Source organism: Zasmidium cellare, assembly GCF_010093935.1.
Source record: "Zasmidium cellare ATCC 36951 unplaced genomic scaffold M409scaffold_9, whole genome shotgun sequence".
NCBI classification, from domain to species: Eukaryota; Fungi; Ascomycota; class Dothideomycetes; order Mycosphaerellales; family Mycosphaerellaceae; genus Zasmidium; species Zasmidium cellare.
This window is the reverse complement of record NW_022986953.1, coordinates 1-10,935: the sequence shown is the minus strand read 5'-3', so window position 1 is coordinate 10,935 and position 10,935 is coordinate 1. Positions and strand designations below refer to the sequence as shown.

The 10,935-nt window shown below is 52.7% G+C and overlaps 3 protein-coding genes across 3 annotated transcripts; 1 reads left to right on the top strand and 2 right to left on the bottom strand.

Moving 5' to 3' along the window:
• Nucleotides 1–5,503: 5,503 nt before the first annotated feature.
• On the top strand, nt 5,504–5,926 carry M409DRAFT_19919 (uncharacterized protein; the record flags this gene model as incomplete). Its single annotated transcript, XM_033805151.1, has 2 exons — nt 5,504–5,543; nt 5,598–5,926. 2 exons carry the CDS (start codon nt 5,504–5,506, stop codon nt 5,924–5,926), a joined length of 369 nt encoding a protein of 122 aa, XP_033670393.1.
• A 382-nt stretch (nt 5,927–6,308) lies between these two features.
• M409DRAFT_52044 (uncharacterized protein) lies at nt 6,309–8,703 on the bottom strand (the record flags this gene model as incomplete). Its single annotated transcript, XM_033811971.1, has 6 exons — nt 6,309–6,560; nt 6,615–6,971; nt 7,021–7,255; nt 7,311–7,523; nt 7,770–8,009; nt 8,228–8,703. 6 exons carry the CDS (start codon nt 8,701–8,703, stop codon nt 6,309–6,311), a joined length of 1,773 nt encoding a protein of 590 aa, XP_033670392.1.
• Nucleotides 8,704–8,992: 289 nt separating this feature from the next.
• Nucleotides 8,993–10,540, bottom strand: M409DRAFT_52043 (uncharacterized protein; the record flags this gene model as incomplete). The annotated part of the gene is made up of 1 exon (XM_033811970.1): nt 8,993–10,540. The coding sequence occupies one exon, from the start codon at nt 10,538–10,540 to the stop codon at nt 8,993–8,995; it is 1,548 nt and encodes a 515-aa protein (XP_033670391.1).
• Between the last annotated feature and the right edge of the window lie 395 nt (nt 10,541–10,935).

The following is a 10,935-nucleotide window of genomic DNA, read 5'->3' as shown; positions in this document are numbered from 1 at the left end:
GGTATAGCGTTTGTCTTATCCTGCACTCATGTCAAAAGCCAGTCAAGAGGAAGTGAGGTCCTTCTCCAGAGCAAATGTAACAGAGTTCGTAGTGGTGGTTGGCGTGGTCAAGCGACAGGAGAAAGCATGACTCTAGACCACAGTCGACGTATTCCTGTAGTAATTTCTCCAAAATCTAAGTCATCAATGTTCGTTCTGCGTAGTCAGATTGTTACCGCGAGGAGGCGACGGACTGCCTGATTGGGACTAGCGCTCCTACTTGCCGTGGAAGCTTGTGATGCTTGGCTAGTGAGTGAATGGTTACTGCAGGCCTAGTTGTTCCCTGAAATGGAAGCGAGACTTGCGCTGTCAATGGGCAAGAGCATAGTCTGTCACACGCAGTCAACACGGTGAAGGGTAGAAAGGAGCAATACTCCTAGTGTTTCAGGAGTTTGAAGCATAGAAGCCTTCTGTCCTCCCATACGCATTCCATTTCCAGCTTCTCAAGCACATGACCTCGCTCTTGAAACTCTCGAGTGTAAAGCGGACGTTTAGATGCTTAGAACCTATCTCGACTTACATAACTCGCGTAGCCTGGTGCCCAGTGAAAGTTGTGTTCAAGGTCCAATTTGCGGTCGCAGAGAAAGCCGCTCCATTCATTGCGATGAGGCTAATTAAGACCAATTAGTGGGGGAGTAGGTAGGGGAGTGACAATGATGGACTGCTCAAAAGAGGCTGTTCGCTCACCCGTATAAGCAAGGGCCTGGGGCCTTCTCAGGAGCTTCAGCCATCGATCCTTTGCTCAATTTGTGGTCGCAAATCGGCAAGTCTTCCGGTAGCCAACAATGACGTGGAGCATATCAGATCTGGCCACGACTGCGAGAGGAAGTCAAGTGCTGGTGAGAGTACTGGAGTAGAAAGTCCAGTTTGCGGCCGAAAAGTGAAAAGCCTCGTTAGTATAGCGATGAGCGCTTGGAAACGTCACCACTAACAAGCAAGGCATGCCAATGGTCCATTAAATGCCTCAGCCTAGATACTGCATAAGCATGTAGAGGGAAATCAAATAGTCCTCGGGCTGTCGTCTAACGACCTAGAGCAGCAAACCTTTCGACTGATAGGGAGAGCCGACGAAGAGCGTCTTCAAACCGGATACGCCGAGGGCTACGGGTTCTTATTCCATCGAGTGATATGCTGCTCTGGATTCAGGATATGGTCTGCTCGCTGGCTAAGATTGTTTGAAAGGACCCGGCATGTCTTTGATACTGCAATCCTTCCAAATTCATCACTTCGACTTCCACATCTCCTAAGGTCCCGGTAGCCTTGCATCCCCTGCTTCAGGCAACATTTAGTACAGCCAAGCCTCATATGCGCCTCATGCTCCTGTTCCCCCAACCCTCAGTCCCACCTCCGCCCGCCCCTCTTCACGCTCTTCTTCACCCCAGAACTCTTCATCCCGCGGCGAAGGCACACAGATGGTCTCGATATCCAGTTCTGGCTCTACATCCTCCCCATATTATGAGCGATATGTACTGCAGCAGGCGGTCTTGGTGTTTTCATGGCCTGTTGTGGCCGCTCCTGATTCAGCGCATCGTGAATTCGTGGATTGGTCGCAAAGGACCGTCGGTGAAGGTAGAGGAAGCAAAAAGCGGGGACGGTGTCACGCGTGGGTAGCGAGGAATAAGGATTCGGTTGAGCGATGGGGATGTTCTTGCTGAGGCTGCGGGGCTCGGATGTGATATGTACGTTTCTAGTATGACGTTCAAAATGGTATTAGTGCTTTGCTAGTGCCTGCGTGATGCCTGTCGCAAGAATGATGCCGGAGATGGAGATGTTGGTCGGGGTCGGAGTTGGGGTATGGATGATATGGAGGACATTTCCAAGGGGGATGCAGTGGATGAAGGCAGGTGAATTCAGGCAGGCATTTCCGCATGAACGGGGATGCTTTGTTCACCGGCAGGCAATGAAACTCTTTTTGTCATCCTCTGCAGCAATTGCGCACTTCTCTTCGACCAACTTCTCTTCCATCACCTCGCCATGCCGCCGGATGTGGAATTCGTCGTCCAGCCATCCTCTCGCCGCTCGCCAGTCCACCTCATCCAAACCTCGCCGTACTTGGCACCACCCTCGGCCCTGATCTGTTTGACGCAATAATGAACTGTAACTGTTAGACCGGATGACGGAGCTTATTCACCCGCCGCTTCTCGAATGGAATTTGCTAGTACGTGTGGAGGGGTGATTAAAGCGCCTTTTGGATATTGAAGACGGCAGCACGAGAGAAAGAAGTGTCAACAAGGCTCATCGAATGAGATTGGTGGATAGTACATTAGGGAAGCAGTCTACCGTGACATGTCTCCAAATACCCTTGCGCCTCAACGATATCATTTTAGACGATGCTGTAGGGGCGCTGACGACTGGATCCTAGCTCAGGGGGTACACCGACCGTGAAAAATGTCCCACTACTGTTGGCACCAGCATATCTGACCCCTGGGCAGTGAAGGTTGCGGAGCTATTCGTCTTGCATCTTGTTTCTTATACTATAACTCAGAAGTTCAGCAGAGCTGACCGTATCGCAGGAGTGCAATTTAGACCTCTTACCCATACACACCGCATCTCCATGGCGGACTGCTATGCCCTACCATCTATCGAGGCTGCTTCCTTTTCCTCTTACTCGTCCGTCCACCCTCCTACCCATTCGTTCCATGGTCGTCCCCCGTTTCTTGCTTTCAGTACGCTCTGCTTCATCTACGTGCCTCATCACCGCGACCACTGATACGCTTGAATCTACACTAAGTGGTTTGATTACCGACCACACATGGGTACTTACTCCAAGCATTAGAGCCACTAGTGCAAAAACTAGTACGCCAACGCCGGCTTCGCCAAGGTCGAAGTACGCCCGAGCCGATCCCACATTAACAACTTCTCCAAGTCGAATTTAAGACCTTATCAGGTCCATAGTCGCTTGCACATGATCGAAATCCTGGAGGTCTCTTGTCCCTGGACAAGGCCCTCGCTCGACACAGAATCTCTTAGATCTTACCACTAGACGATTAAACGAAGCTCGATCAACGCTTGCAGGCCGTGGACAAAGTTGCAGCGTGCAGATATGATGTGTGTCATTCGCTGTCCAGCGCACGGATGAGTAGACGTGGCGGCAGATATTGTGTCTCAAAGGGAGCAGCGGTCGTATTGAGGCCATAGTCAAACAGGGGTGGTCGTCAACACCTCGCGGAAGATGAAGCCGACTGTCTTTGTTTTCTATCAGGGTCTTCAGTTGCGACTCTCGCAGTCCCCGCGCATAGTTGAGGAATAGGGATGATTTGCAACTCGGGGAGGATGATGCTCTAGCACCACAGCCAAGACACTATGTATCATTGGGAAGGATCTATCTCATCCTTCTATTCTTTCCAACAAGAGAACATCGACTTCCACCCAGACCCTTCCTCACTAGCCAGTACTCTATGCTCCAAAACCCCCGGCTTCGCCGCTTTCAGCCATCCTCCTCGGCCACGATGCTGGGCTCTTCACCCTCGCGGACGATGCCGAGCCCTCCCTGCCCATCCACCATGCTGGAGCCTCCTTCTCCCTCGTCCACCAACTCGCCCACCAGATCCAATACGAGCTGTCCATCGGCATGCCAGTCAGCAGGAGATCCTATTCATCCGCATTGGTCGCTAGATGCAGTTGTACATTCACTTTCTCTTCTCGGTATGACGACTACTGGGGGAGAGCCCATATACCTGTGGAAGATGTTGCACGTCTACTAGATGCTGGAAGGGTTAACAGTCATCGTCCAGTCTGGAGGCACAGCTATGGCAAAGCCATCAGATCTCCCCACGACCCAAGTGTCTTATCGCGGCGCCTCGGCCTCCTGAGTCGTTCGCTGATCACAAGTGGGCTACGAGCGAATCAATGCCATTTGAATGCTAGCATGCAACTTGTTCGATATGCCAGGACCAACTCTCCATTCTATACGACACTTGCTCTGCATCCTGGTCCGCCACTCCCGTCAGATTAACGCAATAGCGTTCGTCAGCTACAGAGACGAAGCGTCGAGATAGAGGTAGACCCAAACTGCCAAGCAGCAACCGATGACAAAATAGAGTGCTATGATCTTGAATGGAGAGATTGGGCAGACTGAGAGCATACCCGTGGGGACAGGCCTGGTTCTTGCTGGCGCGAGCACTGGCAGATGGGGCTGTAGTCCTTCTAGTTGGACACGAGTCTTTTACGCGTGTGTAGCATGTAACAGCTCCAGATCGCGCCGGGCCACGAGTTCATGGAATATGAGGCAGACTAAATCTTCAATAAAGCGATTATGGCTGGGAGATTCCAAGGGGTGAAGAAGACACTAGTAGACAAGTTCCGCAGCTGTGAAGTGGGCAACGTGATTAGCATAGTCCGGATGTGCGGGCAAGAATGGTTGAAAGACAAGTCCAGTTTGCGGCCGCAAAGTAGGCACATCCTTTCTCGCAGCAGTGAGTGGAGAGGCGAGTCCAGTTTGCGGCCGTAAAGTAGGCACATCCTTTCTCGTAGCAATGGGTGGAGAGACCAGTCCAGTTTGCGGCCGCAAAGTGGGCACATCCTTTCTCATAACAATTGAAGCGAAGCGGTTCCAAGGGCCTGGTGAGGACTGAACAGAGCCTCAGGGCTTGTCGAGATCTTGGTGTAGAAAGTTCACCAGGCGGTGGCAAAGTAGCGTTCCAGCTCGCATGGCGATAGGGGTTATGGATCGGTGTGGATTTCGAGGTCGGTGAATTTACCGGAAAGGCTCTTGCGCTCTCGCCATCAGCCTAAGGAGCCAACAACGACAATTAGGCCGATCTCAGCCATTGATCAAGCAGTACTTACGGTCCAGAAACGGACTGCTTCTTTGTCTTAACAATGAAAGACCGCAGTAACACGCAGCAGTCTTTGTTTCGCAGCTCTTACCATGCATGCGAGCAGGTACTGATGAGCTGGCCCTTGAAATGACTTGCTCAAGAGTTCGTTGCTCGTGCTCTCTCGTATGTCGATATGCAGGCGTCCAGGATGACGAGGCAGCTCAATGATGCTTGAAGTGACAGTCTCGAGGCTCAAAGCGGTACATCGGGCCTGGCCTTTAAGTTGTGAGGAGCTGATTGGTGTCGAATATTTCCATATCAGGAATGGAGGAGCCAGGGGCAAGACCGGTCAACAGTCGTAGATCTTGAATTGGGGCAAACTCTTGATATTCTAGGGAGGCGCAAGTGGCGGATACTCGAAGGGATGGCAAAGCAGTTAAGACGCTTGAGTTGCTGAGTGGGAACCCTTTGCGATATGGTGACGTTACTAGTCGTCGGTGCTGGTATCCTGCTCGAGCGTCAGATACCTCATCCCATGCATTTCTGAGGTTGTGGATGTGGTGGTCCAGGGGGAGTCGGGCAAAGGAGAATTTGGTTCGGTCGGCGATCACACAGCGGGCTTCTCGAACTTCACACATCCCCTCCCCAAGCAACCCCAAACAAAAACCTCAAACAAACCCGTCGCTCACCAAAGCCGCACCAGCATGGCACCTGGCAGTCAACCGAAAGGAGCTCTCGCTCCAAGTACGCATAGAGCATCATGTCCGCTTTTGCTGTGCTCGTCTGACCTCTTCACAGCTCCACCATCTCTCGTCAGCGGCACTCTTCTTCAAGCCCTCGTCCAAGTCAAAGCTTTCGCACCCGAAAACCTTTGCCCAGACCTTCAGAACCACCTCAACGATGCAACCATGCTGTATCAGGCACTCAACAACATCGCCAACTGGGCAGGAAGTCAAATGCAAGCGCTGGAGAAGGATATGGCCGCCGCGGAAGCCAAGATGAAGGACGCGAAGAACTTCGATGATGCCCAAGACTACGGTACAGACGTGCAGGGGCTTCAACAAGATATGGATCACATGGCGTATCTCATCGAGAAGGTGGAGGAGCATCAGGAGAAGCTGGGATGAGGCGGATGCGGTGCACAAGGGCGAGGGTGCCGAGAAGCCCAAGGAACATGCTGTTTTACCATGGCAACTTTACCGCACTATAGCGGTGACTGTCCGGGTAAGATAGCAGTATGAATGACATTGCTCCTGTAGCGACTTCCTCATATCGGCGCTATCAATCGCACTCCGCAAGCTACTCCAGTTTGCGGCCGCAAACTCGATCGCCTCGAGCCATAGCCGAACAGCTTCTGTATGAAATGTACATCGTCAAGGCAGTTGAAGTTTTCATGCAGCGCATCAAAGCATCTCATTTTCATTTTGATCTATTGTACAGCCACAGCGAGAGCCCTTGCTAGCTCTCCATCACACACCATCGCTTCCTTCTTGATCTACTGGGCGCAAGTTACGTACCAGTGATGCGAGTGACTTGACTGCTTCCAGCCACGCCTGGGAGGATGAGGTCGACATGCGGCCCTGCAATCCGCAACACTCCCTTGTTTGCAGGACTCTCAGCGTACTCCGTGATCACGGCGAGCTGAGCGACTTCCTTCTTGTACTGCTGGACCACTGGGCGCAATGCCTCGAGAGTAGCCTCATCAGCGACTCCGAAGCCATTCTTGCGATACTGCGTCAACAGCGGCTGCAGCGCCTCTGCCTAAAACGATATCAGCAACGTCATGACAAGTGAGTACGACATGCCACTCCTTACCATTCTGGCGCGGATACCGAAGGTCTTATGCATACGGTCTTGCTCACGGACTGGATCCAACTCTGCATTGCGAGCCTCGACTTGAGATGGGATCGGGTTCTCCAGCGCTGACCACAGGTCATCAGTCGCCTTCTCGAGCTGCGCAGATCCCGTACGGCGGGTGTCATCCTCGTCGACAAGACCCCAGTATTTCGCGTTCTTGGCAAGGACTGGCTCGATAAAGCTGAAGCGCACGTATTCCTTGACGACGGCGTGTATACCGCTATGGAGGTCTGACGTGCCGAGCGCATACCATTCAATGTCGCCTTGTCTGTCGTTGATGGCGTCTTGAGTCATGCGATGAAGCTGAAGACCGAGCTGCGAAACCTGTCAGAGCGGTCCCTGCACCAGTGGCGCCTCTACGAACCTCAGAGGAGACAGCACCCCACGCAATGTTTGCCTTCTCGACCCACTTCATCACCTCTCTGATGTTTTCGGTGCTGTTTGGCCAGATGTTGGTGGCATTGCTAAGGCACGCTGCTGCGTAGACGAGGTATGCGTAGTCGTGGATGAAGCGTTTGGCAATACCCAGCTGGTCGCTGCCATGAAGGGAGTGGAGAGCCAAGTTCTGCTCGAGGCTGGATGAGAGTTTGATGTCCGCCCTGGAGAGAATGTCAGCAACAACAGCACACGTGTGGGAACCGACATGGAACTCACGCGGCGGACCACGAGGTCGGCGCCATGTTGATGATGGTGTAAAGGTGACGCGGAGCGCCTGTCGGTGGTGGTATGGTTGACGCGGAGCGCCTCTTAGTGGTGTGTGGTTGTGAGAGAGATGGAGCAGCTGGTTGGATGGCTGAAAGCGGCATTGGAGGTGGTGGGAAGCGGCTTGGCGTCACATGTTTGCTGGCGGTCTTCACACAAACACAACTGCACAGTCCATCCAGCCGCCTCTATACACTGGAATCCACCATGTCGTTGCTTCAGAAGGACGTCTGCGAGTTGCTGCACATTGGCAGTGTTGCTGTGCTCGATCCATCCCAGATGAGGACATTGTAAGCCGCGACCATCATCTGGCGATTGCAGGTACTGATCTCCAAAGCTCATGTGTTCATGAACTAGAAGACGAGAGGGAGGCGATGACTGAGGACAACTTGGCGGACATTGAGCGTCTACAGTTCATCACCGACTCCCTGCGCCTGGGCTTCGCCCTCGATTCCTGTTCCCTCTCCCTCCTCAACCAAGCCTTTCGGCAAGGGCTGGCCGATCAAGCATCGTTTGATCTCTTTTACGATATCATAGAAGCTCTGCTTCACAACCTGGAATACCTCCTGCCACTGAAAGCCGCCGACGATCTGTACGCAGCTGGTGTAGACCTTCTCGGCGAGATCGATGATACCATCCACACCCAGAGTCCTGCCACCCCGACATACGACTCACATCGAGCGTTTCTCAAGCTGGCACGCAGTCTTGCCACCCTCGTCGCAGAGTACGTACAGTACGTACCGCCGCTCCTCACCCTGGTGGAGGCAAGGGGTTTACGTGCTCCGCATCTCACCGAATCTACGCGATTCCTGAAGCCGAAGCACTTCATGTCCAAGTTCCAGTCTTTGATCAAGGGGCAGAGTCCAGACCTCAGACCTTGCCCGCTGCAAAGTGGTTTTGTGAGGCTCAGAAAAGAGCTTGGGGAGTGCTCGCGACTTCTTCCTGCTGTGGCTATGATGGTGAGCTTCCTCATCTTGTCACATTGCATAGCGCTAACAGCTCGTAATAGGCATGCAGCGTCCTCATGGCGCAACAGTTGCCGCCCTCTCGTCACGACCACCGTCAGAATCAGCTTCTGACACTCGAGTCTTTCTTCCGCCTGCAGATCAGTCGCATACCAACGGACCCCGGCCCAACGTTCGAGGCCATTACATTTACTACATCTACCGAGTATGGCGTGCAATCTGGTAGCACCGGATTTGGACACAAAACCTCCAGCGTTGTTGTTGACGAGGACGACTATACGGTGTTGCGGTATCGACAAGAGGAGCACTACTATTCTGAGGAGGAGGAGGAAGATCATGAAGAGAAGGAGGAAGGTCATAAAGAGGAGGAGGAAGGTCATGAAGAAGGGGAGGAAGATCGTCGTGAAGGAAGAATGAGAGTGGAAGTGGCACCGTTCTGCTGGAAAGCCTTCGCTCGCAAGTCCGCATAGGCAAGGCATCTGAATGAGAGAGCCAGTTTGCGGCCGCAAAGTATTGGAGCATTGCAGGCATGGTCTCGGCGCTCGACCTTTAGTCGGAGTAGATGCCCTTTCAACACCTCTGCGATGTATATTCCCAAAAGCAAGTGATGCCATTGATAGACTGTAATGAGAAGGAGCAATCGACGGTACCGTACATGCTATCTCCACTTCAGGACGACTTCTCATCCACCCATTTGACCTTGTCATCATCCAAAAGTCCCTCTACCGTGCTCCAATCCACCATCTGATGGCTGTTGATGATCCAGTCGATGACATGGGCCATGTGCTTGCAATCGTCGGTTGTGCGCGAGGCCCTCCACGGCTGCCAACAACTCATGTTCCCGACGAGGAATTGGAACTCTTGAGATCGCGTCGTCGCGACGTTGAGCCGCAACTGCTGCTTCACGAACCCGAACGGATCGCCGCCTAATCCGTATTTGTGGGCAGCCACAAAATGCACGATCATGACCGGCTTTTCCTTTCCCTGGAAAGAGTCCACCGTGGCGACACGAACGCCATATCCCAAGTCCACCTTGCCGACCTCGACATCGTCGAATCCGTTCAAACGCAACTGCTGTACAAGCAGACGGAGATCTTCCTTGTACATCGTGATGATGCCGATGTCTTTGAGGGCAATGCCTCCTTCGTGCAGCATCTTGACCAGACCCTCCACCGCGAGAATGCCACCCTGGTTGAAGTAGGACGTGCCGTGTACTTCTCGCTCGGACGGAGAGTCGACGTTCAGGAAGAGCTGTCGGTTGTTGGCGTCGAGCGCCTGCAGGGGATATCGTGTGGCCCTGGTGACCTTCTGCTTGAGAATGCGGGTAATCGTCTGAGCGAGTTCCGTGTCCCAGTGGCTGACGGGATGTCCTGGCTTCATGATACCTCCGTAGAAGACGCAGTTTGACATGGCGTAGGTCGATGGGTGGCCGCGGTAGTTGTACGTAAGAGGTACCCGCGTGATCTGTGGCCAGCCATCCAAGAGCCGCTTCAATGTCGACGTTGCGAGGATTCGGTACAGGGGATTGTGATCCTCTGACTTCGCAACAGGTCCAAGTTGTTGCACATCTCCGCACAGCACGAGGAGGTGCAACTTGCCAATGTGAGGTATGACAGCCATGAGCATGTCAGCTTCCACTGCTTGACCAGCTTCGTCAAGGAAGATAGCATTCGCCTTGAACTGCGTGTGGCCTTTGGGGTTCAGGCCGCCCGCGACGTACGTGGTGCATGCGACCAACAAAGACGCATCAAACACCATGCCTCGCAGTATGTTCAGGACCTTGCTCCATGGCGGCAGTGAATCATCCTCTTTGCCCGCTCTCCGCGCCTTGATGTGTGCGTGGTACTGCAGAACCACCGGTTCGTCTGGATGGCTCTTGCAGTAAGTTGCTATCCTTCCAGACATCCAGAAGTTTGCGGCCGCAAACTTGACTGATCGACGCAAGTCGCCGGACTGCTCATATTGAGCGTAGGTTTGCTCGTCTCGCTCACTGCGGAGCTGTACGACTTGGTCTTGCAAGTGCTGTAGTTCGGGATATGTCTGGATGAGTGCTAGGATCTTCTCGAAGAGAGCCTGCACGCCGTTGTTGGACTGGCTGGTGATGATGACTCGCGTGCCGATGAGCATTAATACGATGACAGTGATGGCCAAAGTGTGGGTCTTGCCAGTGCCCGGATAGCCCTCCAATATGAGGGTATTCGTGCGCACACCTCTCATGACGTTGTCGAAAAACTTGAGTTGGTCTTCGTTCAGACTTGCAGCTAGGTCGCGAATAGTATCCAGGACGTCATCGCTGAACGATTTCGTATTCTCTCGCTAGTCGTCGAGTCTAGAGTAGAGTTTTAGACTTAGGCTTAGATACTAAAAGGCAGATATCCTATTTTTTTCGGCGCAAGTAGACACTTAAAGTAATTTAAAATAGAACTGCGTTAAGTTTGTATTACTACGACGAATATTAGATACGTAGTACGTCGTTAAAGTCGTCGACTTTATCGTAGTTACGACGCGGGATACTAAAAGCGTAAGAATTCGTAATAAATCGGGCTTAGTACGCTAAGAGCGTAAGAATTCCCTACTAGATTCGGAAGTTACTTTAATATATAACTATTCTA